The 12614-nt window shown below is 44.0% G+C and overlaps 1 protein-coding gene across 1 annotated transcript in view; it reads right to left on the bottom strand.

Moving 5' to 3' along the window:
• The window catches only part of LCP2 (lymphocyte cytosolic protein 2), a 44880-nt gene that overhangs the window by 9208 nt on the left and 23058 nt on the right, over positions 1 to 12614 (bottom strand). Inside the window, exons 8-15 of the mRNA XM_082836582.1 lie at positions 10646 to 10743; positions 8188 to 8254; positions 8003 to 8086; positions 5156 to 5181; positions 5020 to 5039; positions 4820 to 4927; positions 3413 to 3464; positions 410 to 531 (exon numbers count right to left, since the gene is read on the bottom strand). Of these exons, the coding sequence (XP_082692708.1) occupies positions 410 to 531; positions 3413 to 3464; positions 4820 to 4927; positions 5020 to 5039; positions 5156 to 5181; positions 8003 to 8086; positions 8188 to 8254; positions 10646 to 10743 (577 nt within the window). The remainder of the gene's footprint in view (positions 1 to 409; positions 532 to 3412; positions 3465 to 4819; positions 4928 to 5019; positions 5040 to 5155; positions 5182 to 8002; positions 8087 to 8187; positions 8255 to 10645; positions 10744 to 12614) is intronic.

The following is a 12614-nucleotide window of genomic DNA, read 5'->3' as shown; positions in this document are numbered from 1 at the left end:
CCCCACCTGCTAGGTACAAGGTGCGTTTTCTCAGTCTTCCCATCCAAGGTGCAGGGTGAACTCCAACTAATTAAATTAATTGGGTTTCTTGAGTGTTTGTTTCTTTGTTTTAGCTCACAGAGTGAAAACATTCCCTATTTCCCACCAAAGAGTCCATTCTGTCTGGGGCCATGACAGGGCAGTCAATTCTGTGTCCCTCTGACCCCCAAGCACAGAGACTCAGAGGTCAGCAGTGAGTTAACATATGCAATTCTTTATGCTCAGCTTGGTTTTGTTTCTTAAGACCCAAGATGTTCTGACCCTATGACCAGCGGCTCATTTCTTTCTTTCTCAACCCACCCGACATTCGCTCAGTATCAGTGGCCCCAGACGTAATGCTAGGTTAGAACTGAATGACGTCAGCACAAACCTTTCTGAGAAGGCTCTGGGCAGGTGAGCTGATGGGACGGAGTGCTTGGGCGATGGCTTAGTAGATCTTGAAGGGAAGGTGTTGGAGCTCATGGGGAGCAGTGCTGGCTGGGGCAGAGATCTCTGATGTACTTCGGGGGAAAAGAAAAAAGAAAGCAGATTGTCAGGATCCAAGTGTCACAGGAACATCCCAGCACTGCTCCCCAGTTAGAAATAGCTAGTCTAAAGGGAGATACAAAAATCCAAAAGGTCAAATGTCATTAGGAAGTGGTAGGTTGGAAGCCCACCCCGCAAGGTTTTTCTAGATGATTTACCGCCTTTGAATGCAGTTTCAAATGCTGCCATTCTATATCATTCTCCATAACACACATTTATTTTATGTTTTTTTTTCATTTTTGAAATGTTAACTTGGCAGAAAATTGTCAGTTGGAAACCATATGAATTTCAGAAAAGATTCACAAGTTTTGTTTTATGAAAGCCAAATTTTATGCTATGTCATTCATCTGCAGTTAGTGATCCTTTAGCCACATGTGTTAGAGAGCATAAATACTAGAATGTTTTCTATCAAACTGTACATGCAATTTTCAGTTTTGCTGTACTAGTAATCTGCCCTGTTATGCATGAACTTAACAGTTCTCTTTGGTAACCCAGCCGAATAACTCCATTTTATTAATGCAGTATACCAACTGACATACATCTCCTTAATACTAATTTTACAATTATAATGGATACTATAGAGTTTCTGTACTAAATAATTCTATCTGAATGCCTGAGCAGAAAAATGAAGGAATGGGTTATAAGTTGTAAGAAAGCCTTTCTGAACATACCATCATCTTCATCCTGGTAAGGGGAAGAAAAAAAAGACATTAATCTATCATCAAAACACAATTTCTCAAAGAGTAACTATATTTCGGTATTTCTCAATCATAGAAATGTCTCTGTTTTCTTTCTTTAGCAGTTATGTGTCTCCATAATAAAGATACTGTGGAGAACAGTAAAACTTGCTAATTTATGATTTCTTAATACAAACGATCATTTAAAGACACTCCAATCTGAGACACTCTTTATATATTTAACATAAAATAGTTTCTGAGGTGTCTAAAAGGACCCAAAGATACACTAATAATGATGATATCTACTATGTGCCCCAAAGACTCATATACAATATTTCATCCAGTTCTTCAAGCAACCCTTCAAGAATTTAACATTCTCACTTTACAAATGGAAACATGCTACCCAAGAGGGATTCCTAACTCGCCAAGAGTTACAGAAATTGATTCAAACCTAATCCGCCTGACCCAAAGCTTAACCTTCTTTTGCAATGGCCGCTCCTCTTAAAAGCAATGCAACCTTACTGATTCGTAAATAGCTTCCAAGGTGTGTACGCTCGGTTCAGCACATTTATCTTTAGGACAACCTTCTGATATAGATAAGGGAGGGGCTCTTTGCTCTACTCCTCAGATAGGAAATGATGTCCAGAGAGGCAAGAATGATTTTGCCATTGACTAGTAGACCAAAATTGCCAACTTGGACTTGTTTTGTTAGGCTAGCACAGTGGTGGTGAAAGAGCACCTTCGTCAAGGGTTGTTGTGAGGATCAAATTAGTTACTACTTGTGCCTGGTATATGTGGAGTGCTCAGTAAAGTTTGCTGTCCCTAGTCCTACCACTGAGATGAGGCAAGAAGGATCAGAGCCAGAATCACTCATCCCAGTTGGCCAACTGGGAAGGAGTCCCAGCAAAGGGCTGCGTAGATAAATACACATGGACTCAGGGAATCCCCAGAATGAAACTGGTCTTTGACACTTCTGCAACCGTGTCTCCTCTGGTCCAAAACATAAGACTTCTGGATTCTCATGACAACAGGTGTCAGTCCTTCCAGAGATAGGGAACCTCAGGAATGTGATGTTACCCTCATTTTCAACCTTATCTCCTCTTTGTCCCTATGGCTCTGCAGCCAGACTGCTGTCCTCACCGTCCCCACAGGCTCCACGGGCATCGCCACTCACCTGCCTTTGCTGAGGACATTCCTGAGGCTGGAACGCACTGAGCTTTCTCTTGGGGTGTCTATCCCGTGTCCTTCCCATCATTCAATGGCCACATCTCTAAAAGTCACCCTTGTCTCCTCAACCCCCATATATCACTTTCTTTCCTTCCCCTCTGTAGCTCGTTCTGTGATCATATGCTCCTTAGCATGTGGTCCGTGGGTTTGCCTGTCTCCATCATATCTTAGCACAGCATCCAGCACAGAGCTATGAAACACCAGGCACCTGTGGGCTGAGCCCTTGAACATGGCAGGGGTGTGATGGCCTTCAGACAGCTTACAGTATCGAGGAGCTCAGACAGACCTGGATTTCGATCCTGGCTATTGACTAGCTGTGCAACTTACAGTGAGTATCTTACTCCTCTAAGCTTCCATTTCCTCTTAGTGGAAGAGAAACAGTGACTCCTCACAGGGACATTAAATGCAAAGCATATGTAAAGCTGGGATGACCAACTGTCCTGGTCCTTGTTTGCCTGAAAGTGATGGGGTTCCTGGGACGTGAGACTTTCATTGCTAAAACTGGGCAAGTCCCAGGCAAACGGCTTGTCAAAAGTAGCTAGGTTGGTAACATGTACATAGTAGGCACTCAGTAAATGCTGTTTCCCCTCTTTCTTAGGCCATGGAGGTATTAAAGGGGAAAACAGAGGCCTAGGAAACTTTGCTGTGAGGCCCAGACTCTCCCTTTATTCTCCCTTCTACCTACTGCCCCTCCATCTTGCTAATTACCACCTGGTAATAGGGCTGAGACTAACGCATCCTCCCTAGGAATTTTCAGAGGCATAGGAGTTAAGCAATGCAGCACGGTGGGCAGGAGGGGAAGATGGAGGCCCCACCAGGCAGCGGTATTGAGGAGCCTACGGTGTGCAGGCCTGGCTCCCAGTGCTGGATTTCAATGAAGGCAGAGCAGAGGTAGCCTCGACCTCCTCAGAGCCTATACCGGTTTCCCTGTGCCAAGCATTCACCACGTGACATTGAGTACTTACATTCTCTCTTCTGTCTGATCCCCATCCATGCCTGAAATGAATCAGGGCAAAGGAAAAGAACTGAGTATAAAGACTTTCAAAGAATATAGATAGTTTCACTTAATCTAATAACAAGAAATCAAACCCATGAGCCGTGGTAAAATGGGAAGCAAAATCCCCGGCAGGAAAGCAAGGGAGAGGGAGGTTCGGTGACTCAATGTTCTGTCATCACTGTGAGCTGAGCTAGACAACCATTATTCTGCGTAGCTACTGCTGTCAATCATTACATTAAAGAAAAAAATGTTTAATCAACAAACTAACTCTTCGGAGCTATTAAATTTCACTGAGTAGATGTTTCTCCAAGCAAATAAAAACATTTTAGGAAACATTCTCCTTTGCCGATATTTTAAAACAGCCATCGTGGGGCTCACCCTTCGTGTGAAGTGAAGATAATTGGGAAATGCTGCTGCTTCAGGATTTTTCCCTGATGCACCAGCTGGTCAAACAGATTTGATGACAGCGGCCTGAGAGCTGTGGTGGGCAGAGCTGCCTGGGCCCCGCTTCATGTTCTCCTTAGAGAGAGGGACACGAGGAGGACGATTTGTTGGACGCCTCCTGTCGGATGCCTCACGTCATTGCATCCTGTGTTTCTTTGAAACTTTGATATTTTGTTCATTATGATATTTTCGACATTCATTTTGATTTTTTAGAAGAGTCCATTAAAATATTAACTCAGTTACTGAGGTTTTATTGATGCACCCTGAGCCTGGCCCTGATTTAGTCCTCACACTGGCCAAGCAAGGGCCATAGTTATGAATCCTGATCGCACAGGTGAGGTCAACGGAAGCTTTGCTTTTGTCTTTAGTAAGGAGCAGAGTTGGGCCCGACCCCAGATATGTTTGTGCCATTGGCTAAATAGGCCCCAAAAGACTGTAAAGTTAGAAATATTAGAACTGACTTTGGTATTCTGTCACCATAAAACGTGGTTGAGCAGTGAGGAAGACACTAACAGTGACCTAACACTTCCCACAGTGATTTCCTCTCTGCTGCCTATATGGAAATAGAGAATGGTAGGTATAGTTCCTACACCTTGTGATGGAAGGAAAATGCAACCAAAAATCTGACTGGTTGAGGAGAAGTTCTCCACAAATGGCAGTTATTCTTGTGCTCCTAAGGAAGCATCTCTCTGCGTCTCTCTGTGCTAGATTGCCACGTCCTTCCAAGTGACCCAGGCACTCTACATCCAACCTGAGAAGCCTGAACACTCCTCAAGCCCCAGCAGCAAAATGAGCCCACTCCCACCCGGGAGCACCATGGCCTTGGGTCCCTACGCAGAGCTATTTCTACGAGGCAGGAGTTCACATCACCCCCTCTGCACGACAAGCTCAAGCAACAGAAGACAATTACTTTGGCACAGGTGGCTTCTTCCCTGGCAGGGGGCTGCTTCTGTCATGCCTTTCCATGGCTGGTGGCAACGGGGGCTTTTGTATCTTGGGTAAATGCTCCCCGAGAGGCCTGCAGAGTTGAGAGAAAGGATGTGTGGGAAACAAACCAGAGTCTTACAACACGTGCCACGTACCCTCACGCAGGTGCCCAGAACCACTCACCTTCCCGCTGGGGCGGAGAGCTACAAGGCAGAAAGGAAGATGTGTGAGTGTCCTCAGCACTTTCCACAGGATAAAGACAAGGTACAAAACAGAACAAAAATGAAAACAAATGAAACAAAACAAGGAGAAAGCTTACCTTGTCAGAAATCGCTGGTTTCTTTCCTGTAAGTGACAAACAGCAGGTAAGCCTTGAGTTTAAAAGCTAAGCATTAAAACATTGTTTGATGAACCTGAATCCAAGCCCCTTGGAGGGCTGCTTGGGTTTTAGCATTGAGGAGTCATAGACTTTGGACCTGGAGGTGTCCCTTACAGAGCACCTAATTTTAGAGGCTCAGACAAATTAAATGACTTTGCCCAAGGGTCACACAGTGTTGTGTACATACGAACAGTATTGTGGGTTCTGTGCTGCTTTCCATTTTTTTTTAATATAACTGATGATGAAAAGGATTAATGCCCTCTTGAGATTTTATGTCTCTTTCATTTGTCCAGAACTTCTTTATACAGCCGAAGTTTATTTTCATATCTGAAATAAACCCATTTGCCATGGAGGGGTTAATTTGCCTTCAGTCCTCTGGTACATTTGCCATTATGTAAGGTATTACACTTAGTTTCTGGAAAATTTTTTAACTTGGGGTACAGGGTTTCAGGAGATTCTCCTGGTGGGCTGCAAATCATTTTGTTTTGGTTTTTGTTTTTCTTTCTTTCTTCCTTCCTTTCCCTTCCTTTCCTTTTCTTTTCTTTTCTTTTCTTTTCCTCTCTCTCTCTCTCTTTGTCTCCCCGTCTCTCCCTCTCCCTCTCTCTTCCCCTCTCTCTCTTTCTCTCTCTCTCCCCCTCTCCCCTTCCTTCCTTTGTTCCTTTTACTTTTCTCTTGGAACAGATGACATGCAGGCTCCCTGAAGAAATACTAGACATACCTGAGAACTCTGCATTGCAAAGTTATTCAAAGCAATGTATTTTTTTATTCTGTCTGAAGTTCCCTTGAGTAGATATGCCCTATGCCTTCAATGTAATAAAAGCATTAATTAATTGGATTCAACCAGGTTTAGAAGCAAATCCTGTATGATTTTGAGCAAGTTAAAGTCTTTGAGTTTCAATTTCCTCACCTGTAAAATGGGAATTATAAGTTTGCTATAAGAATTATAGTTTAAAACTGCATAGATTTGCTATAAGGATCAGGTGACAATTTATACGCAGGGCCAGGCAATGACCCATGGGTGCTGACAATTGTTAGACAGCTTCTCTTTCTTCCACTCCCTCCAGCCCCAGCTCAGTTAACACCCTAGGGTGAATGGTGATACATCCTTCTGGAGTTGCATTTTCGCAACATGATTTATTCCTTAAAGACTGAATACATCCCTGGTCCATGATAGGCCCTAAGAATCTTGTTCCACTGTTGAAGAGCTCACTGACTAGTGGGAGAGAGTTAGGTGGTATAAAAAATGTTCCTTATTTATAAAATTTTGGTTTGAGGTGGAAACCCTACTTCAGAGGGGTACCCAGAAAACTTAAATTTATATCATTAGATATCATGATATAAATTATATCATTGTAATGAATAGGTTTTCTTTTAAAAACATCTGCTGATTTATGCATATTCCCTGGGCATGTTAGGAGTCTCCCGATAAGAGTCTCAGCATTGTAAGAGGTTAATTCTCCCGAAACATCACGGATAAGGGAGTAATTCAAGGGTAGAGCTGGTACTGTCAGGAAAAGGTGTCTTTAATCCAACTCAGCATTATGTGGTGGAAAAGGGCACCCACTGTGAAGTCAGAAACACTTGGGTTCAAATCCTGCAATTCCCTAATGATGCAAATTTGAGAAATTTACTCAACCTCTCTGAACCTCAGCTTTATCATCTGCAAAGTGAGGATGATAATACTCCCTCTTTGTTGGGCTCGGGTGAGGACTAGAGATAATGTAGAGATAACTCTCCATATCCATGGGTTCCACACCCATGAATCAACCAACCTCAGATCAACAGTATTTGGAAAAATAATTCCAGAAAGTTCTAAAAACGCAACACTTGAATTTGCCATGCACTGGCAACTATGTACATGTATTTATGTTGCATTTACAGCTATTTACTTAGCATTTATATTGTATTAGGTATTATAAATACTCTAGAGATGATCTAAAGTCCACGGGAGGATGTACATAAGTTATATGCAAATACTACACCATTTTATATAAGAGACTTGAGTATCCCTGGATTTTGATATCCACAGGGATCCTGGATCCAGGGATTCCCCCCTATGGATACTGAGAGACAACTGTAACTTATCTGTGGTAAGTAAAGCACTTGACCCATAGTAGGTGCTCAATAAATTGTAGCTAAGTTTTAGAATTGGATTAAAATAGCTTTATGTAGAGGGAACTGCAATCCAAGAATACTCTGGGCCAATTCTGGAGGAAAGAACTGTAGTATACCTACAGTTTGGTCAACCACCCATACAACAAAAGACAACTCTGACATTTGAATAGCACCTTAGAGTTTTATAAAGTATTTTCTCATTACAGAGCACCCACCTTACAAATAAGGAGACAGCTCTGAGAAAGCAACATCCCTGTGGTCAGTGAGCTGCTAAGTTAGCAGCCAAGGCAGCCGACAACAGCTGTCCCAGGCCTCTTGCCTCTTAGCCCAGGTGCCTCCCCATCCTCCTTCAGGAGGACATGGGATGGATGTGTGTACACAGGTGGCACCCATGGAGAAGCAGGCCCAGCACAGGGCTAAGGACAGGAGCTCCGCATCAGGCTTCTCTGAGTCTGGGTTCCCCCCCCCCATCACTTGGTAGTTGAGTAAACTTGGTAAGTTACCTCTTCATGCCTCAGTTTCCTCATCTGTACAATGAGGATGATTCTAATAGCCCCCACTTCATAGGATTGTGGGGACAGTTAAACGAGATGGTCTCTGTGAAAAGCATGCAGTAAGCACTCTATAAATGTTGGCCACTGTTACTATGCAGCAAATATAAAAGATACCAACCTATTGCGAAGGGCTCTCTGTCAAACGGAGCTAAGGAACGATCTAGGGGTGGTTTCGTGCTTCTGTCTATGGAAGGGGCAGGGACTGAAAGGGAAACACTGAAGTCAGTTCAAAGAAGAGAGCAGTCGGCTGGGGCAGGGGTGGGGGTGGACTGGTAGGCAAGAGAGGGCAGCCCCTATACTTACGCTTTGCTGTTTTGTGGTTTCTACTTCTGCTAGGCTCTTCGTGGTTGGGCTGGGGTGGCGGTAGTGGCTGCTTTAAAAGAAATCCATGTATTAGGAAGCATTTCCAACCCATCAGCAAGCCCTGAGGGCTTTATCGCCCTAAATAGGTGTGAAACTGTTCACTTTCCTCCATCCCCATGTTCCACTCACACGTATACCTGCCCATTTCTCACCTGAACTGAGCTTCCTGTTCCACACACTGTGAGAGTGTTTTCTGCATGTCACTCCCCTGTCAAGCTTTTTAGTTGCTCCTATCACATTAGGAACAAAACTAAAACTCACCATGGCCTGCAAAGCTCTGCCTGAGCTGCCCCCTCTCCACCCGTCCAACACCTTTGTACGCTCCTCTCTCCAGTGCCCACCGGCCTCTCACCATAAGTATCTTCCTGCGGTTCCTGCAAAATCTCAAGCTTATGCACTCTTTGGCATCTCTGTACTTGTGTTTTCCTCTGCCTGGGATGTTGTTTTCCCAGCTCTCGCCACAACTGGCTCATCCTGTCCAGGTCAATGTCACCTCTCCACCTACCACCATGTTCCCTGGTCTTCTGTCTCCCTAACCACACATTACTACTCAAATTACCTTGTTTATACATCTCTGTACTTGTTTATCATCCATCTACCCCTAACCCAAATAAAAATTTTATGAAAGCAAGGATCTTATTTGTCTTGTTCACACTCTATTCCCAGCAGCCAGAACACTGCTGGGCACTGCGGCTCAATAAATGTCTGTAGATTGAATGAATGAATTCTGCATCCCAAGAGTGAGGTGAAGCGCTACAGATTTCAAGGGCAAAATGCATGTGTAGATAAATTCAGTTCCATGAGCCCCCTTTGTAATAAAACTGCAACAGCAGGAGGAAGCCATCTGTTCTTAGATGAAGTGTCCCGACTGTGGTGTGATCTGGATTGTGAACTTTGGGGAAAATATGTCCTCTCCTTCCTCCTAGCCCTGACACTCGGCATTCACCACAGCTGTCAAAGCGCTCTGGTCCTTTGTGAAGAGAGCACATTTGCAACTATTGACTTCTGATCCTGAACTTCTCCGGGCCTCTCTGGATACAAGCCTACCTCGGAGATATCGCGGGTTCGGTTCCAGACCACCGCCATAAAGCAAAAATCAAAAGAAGCCTAGTGATGAGGAAAAATCATAAATTTCTCTATGACAGGACAATCAAACTAAGTCAGAACTGAAACACATATAATATGCCTCCCTTGGTGATGGGCCTTTCCTAATGTGCAATGTGCATTTGTATTATACATTAACCAGACCTCCTCAAGGCAGGAGGATATAAACAAACTTTGAGAAAAATGGTACCTTTCTTCTGAAACCACCATTGTGACTTTGAAGGTTAGTATTTCTTTCTCATCCTGTCAGGGAGTCACACTGACCTAAAGGCTCACTCTGTAGGTACACCCCTGACCAAAACATCCCTGATGAACTTTGTGTTTAATACTAACCTGTCAATATGATACATGATTCTTTGTCTCAAAAAATGTATGAAACGGAATCTCTAGCTCCTGACTGGTGGAGCAGTTCTCAGAGCTTCTGAGAGTCTGTCTCCCAGGTTATAATCCTCAGTTTGGCTCAAATAAAATTCTCTTTTTTTCTTCTTAGTTCGATTGTTAATTGAATTTTCGTTACCACTAGTCACACAAATTTTTTTATTGCCCACTGAATATAAAGTTACATCTACACTATCCTGAAGTCTATTAAGTGTGCGATAGCATTATGTCTAATAAAACAATGTGCATATCTTACTTTTAAAATATTGCTAAAAAATGCTAACCATCATCTGACACGGCAGAGTTGCCGCAAATCTTCAATTTGTAAAAAAAAAAAAGCAATATCTGTGAAACGCAATAAAGCAAAATGCAATAAAACGAGGTGTGCCTGTTAGTTAAGTAGAACCACGGGATCTGAGACTGTAAGCTTGAAGAAAGAGGAAACGGAGTTTGCTGCCTCTCTCTCCCTGGGTTCATGGCATTGCACGTTTGGGTCTCAAACCTTTTGTCCGTGGAATTTCAGATGTTGGCCAGCAGGTGGCGCAAGTCTTCTTGCAGGAGGGAAGGCTGGGGACCCAAATACTAGTAGGTGCCATTAGTTTATTTTTCACTTATTTCAAAAGTCAGAAAAAATAGCACAATGAATACTAGAAGGCGACTTTTTATTATACAAATAGCTTATATTGTTTATGGTAAAGAGAAAATACCGATGATAAAAGCATTATGATGTGTATAAAAATCACTAGTATTTCATCCTCCAAAAAGCCCACTGTGAGTACTTGGGAATGCATTTTCCCGGCCTACATATAACTTTTTCTTACTGGCTAGAATTGGATAAAGATGTCTATAGTTTTTTCTCTCTGCAGAGGAAATCATCGAGTGGACACAAAGTGGCATAACAAAGTACGGAGCCTACCGAGTGAGCCCGGCTGCCGGAGGGCAAAGGAAGGATGGCGGCCATCGGCCTCTGCGGGGGCACGGGCGGCTGCTGCACTTTCCCGGAATGGGGCCGGTCTGTGGAAATGCAAAGACATTAAAATGAAAGGAGAAATGCTACATCTAGGCAAGTGTGGGCCACACGCAGGGCTCTCCAGGAACCCATCCAGCGCCGGCTGGGGGCATCTCCATATCGCTGGATCCCACGGACTCCCCCCAGCACCAAGGCCAGCCCCAGCCAGCATGGCAGGGATGTGTCCACACCTGGGTCGTACAGGGTGGGGAGTCCTTGGCCCTTTGCCTTCTCTGTACCTGTCCAGTTTGTCTTACTCTTATACTTCGGAGCAACACTCACCTTACCTCTGGGGAACAGGTATTCATCAGAGGTTTTGTTGATGAAAGCATGAAAAAAGGCCTCTTAGTCATTAACTCAGCCAGTACCGTGAGGGAGTGTTTTCAGACAAAATTGTAAAGAAGTAAACGTGTACAGACACACAAATGCACACATGCATATGTACACACATGCACACGCAGACACACATACACTCAGGCACACCCAGCTGCCTGGGCAAGGTGAAGTCCACCGTCATGGCTCTTGAAGATCCTGTTCTAGGTCCCCTTCCTTCCCCTCACAAATGCTCTGGGTTGTCCTCCCCCCTCCCACTTCCTCCTTTCTTAAAGGGAGGAGCCAGTCACCGACTCCTGTAACCAAACCACAGACTCTTAACGAAACCTCACATTCTTCTGGTCATCACAGAAGTATCCCCGGGCCAGATAGGTAGGCTGGCAGTGTTCCATCCCTTTGCCAGGGAAAGAGCAGGCCAGAACTGTGAGGACGTGACAGCATTCTTACATGTTGTGCCCTGGGTGCCTATTTTGCCTCACCCTAGCCCCAGTCCTGGGGAGGCAACACTCTTCCACAGAGAATGGGGCTCAGAACCCAGCAAGCCTGGTCTAATCTCATACCAATGCACCCACTCTGGCCATCTGTCAGCTCCTCTGACCTGTCATGCTCCTTTCAGCCTCAGGGCTTTTGCACAGCCATTTCTACTGCTTAAAATGCTCTTTCCTTCCCACATCTATGCTCACTTAGCCAACTCCTGTTCACCCTTTAAGTTTCAGATTAAATATCATATCCTCAGGGAAGCAAGTCCAGATCAGGCATATGTCCCAGCCTCATCTCCTGCGCTTGTCTTCCTGAGTATATATCATGGTTTAATTAAGTCATTTTGTGACTCATTTGTTTGATGTTGCCTGGACTATGAATTCTTTAGGGTGAGGCCTGTCTACCGTCTCGTTCATTCTGTATGCTCATAACTGGCATGTATGAGGCACTCAACAACTTAGTTACCTGTTTCTTCTCAGGGTCTACATATGAAACAGGCTTGATAATTGTTGCCTGTATCACGCAGGGTGCTTCAAAACACAAAATGAAATGCCGACAAAGCGTGAAAGGGCTTTAAAATTGCCACGTGTTATACAGCCTAAAGGATTAGTGGTATTAATTTTTGTGATACGGATCATCAACTTTCTAGCTCACTCCTTGATATGCGAGTGTGTACGTGCCTACTTGCTGTTACCACCACTGCTAGAGTGTAAGCCCTGTGAGGCAAGGGCTGTGTCTTCTTTCTGGATGATTTTAAATTTCAGCATTTAGAATGATGCCTGGCTCATAATAGAAGACCAATAATTTTTGTTGAATGGATGAATGAATAAATGAATGAGGGAGAAAAGGGCTGACAGGAGCAGATAGACAATGAAAATCTTGAATACTGTTTAAAGATTTTAAAGTTATGGCCAAACCACATTCAATATTGTTGTATTTATTCTGACAGTCTGTGTGTAGTGGTGCCCCCTAATCATGAATTGGTCAAAGGTGGGGAGGAACAGGAAAGTCCTCTTGAGTACCAAAGTAACACTCAAAATAAGCTATTACTTCCATATACCCT

Source organism: Leucopleurus acutus (assembly GCF_964270905.1).
Source record: "Leucopleurus acutus genome assembly, chromosome: 3".
Taxonomy (NCBI): Eukaryota; Metazoa; Chordata; class Mammalia; order Artiodactyla; family Delphinidae; genus Leucopleurus; species Leucopleurus acutus.
This window is presented reverse-complemented; position numbering and strand designations above follow the sequence as displayed.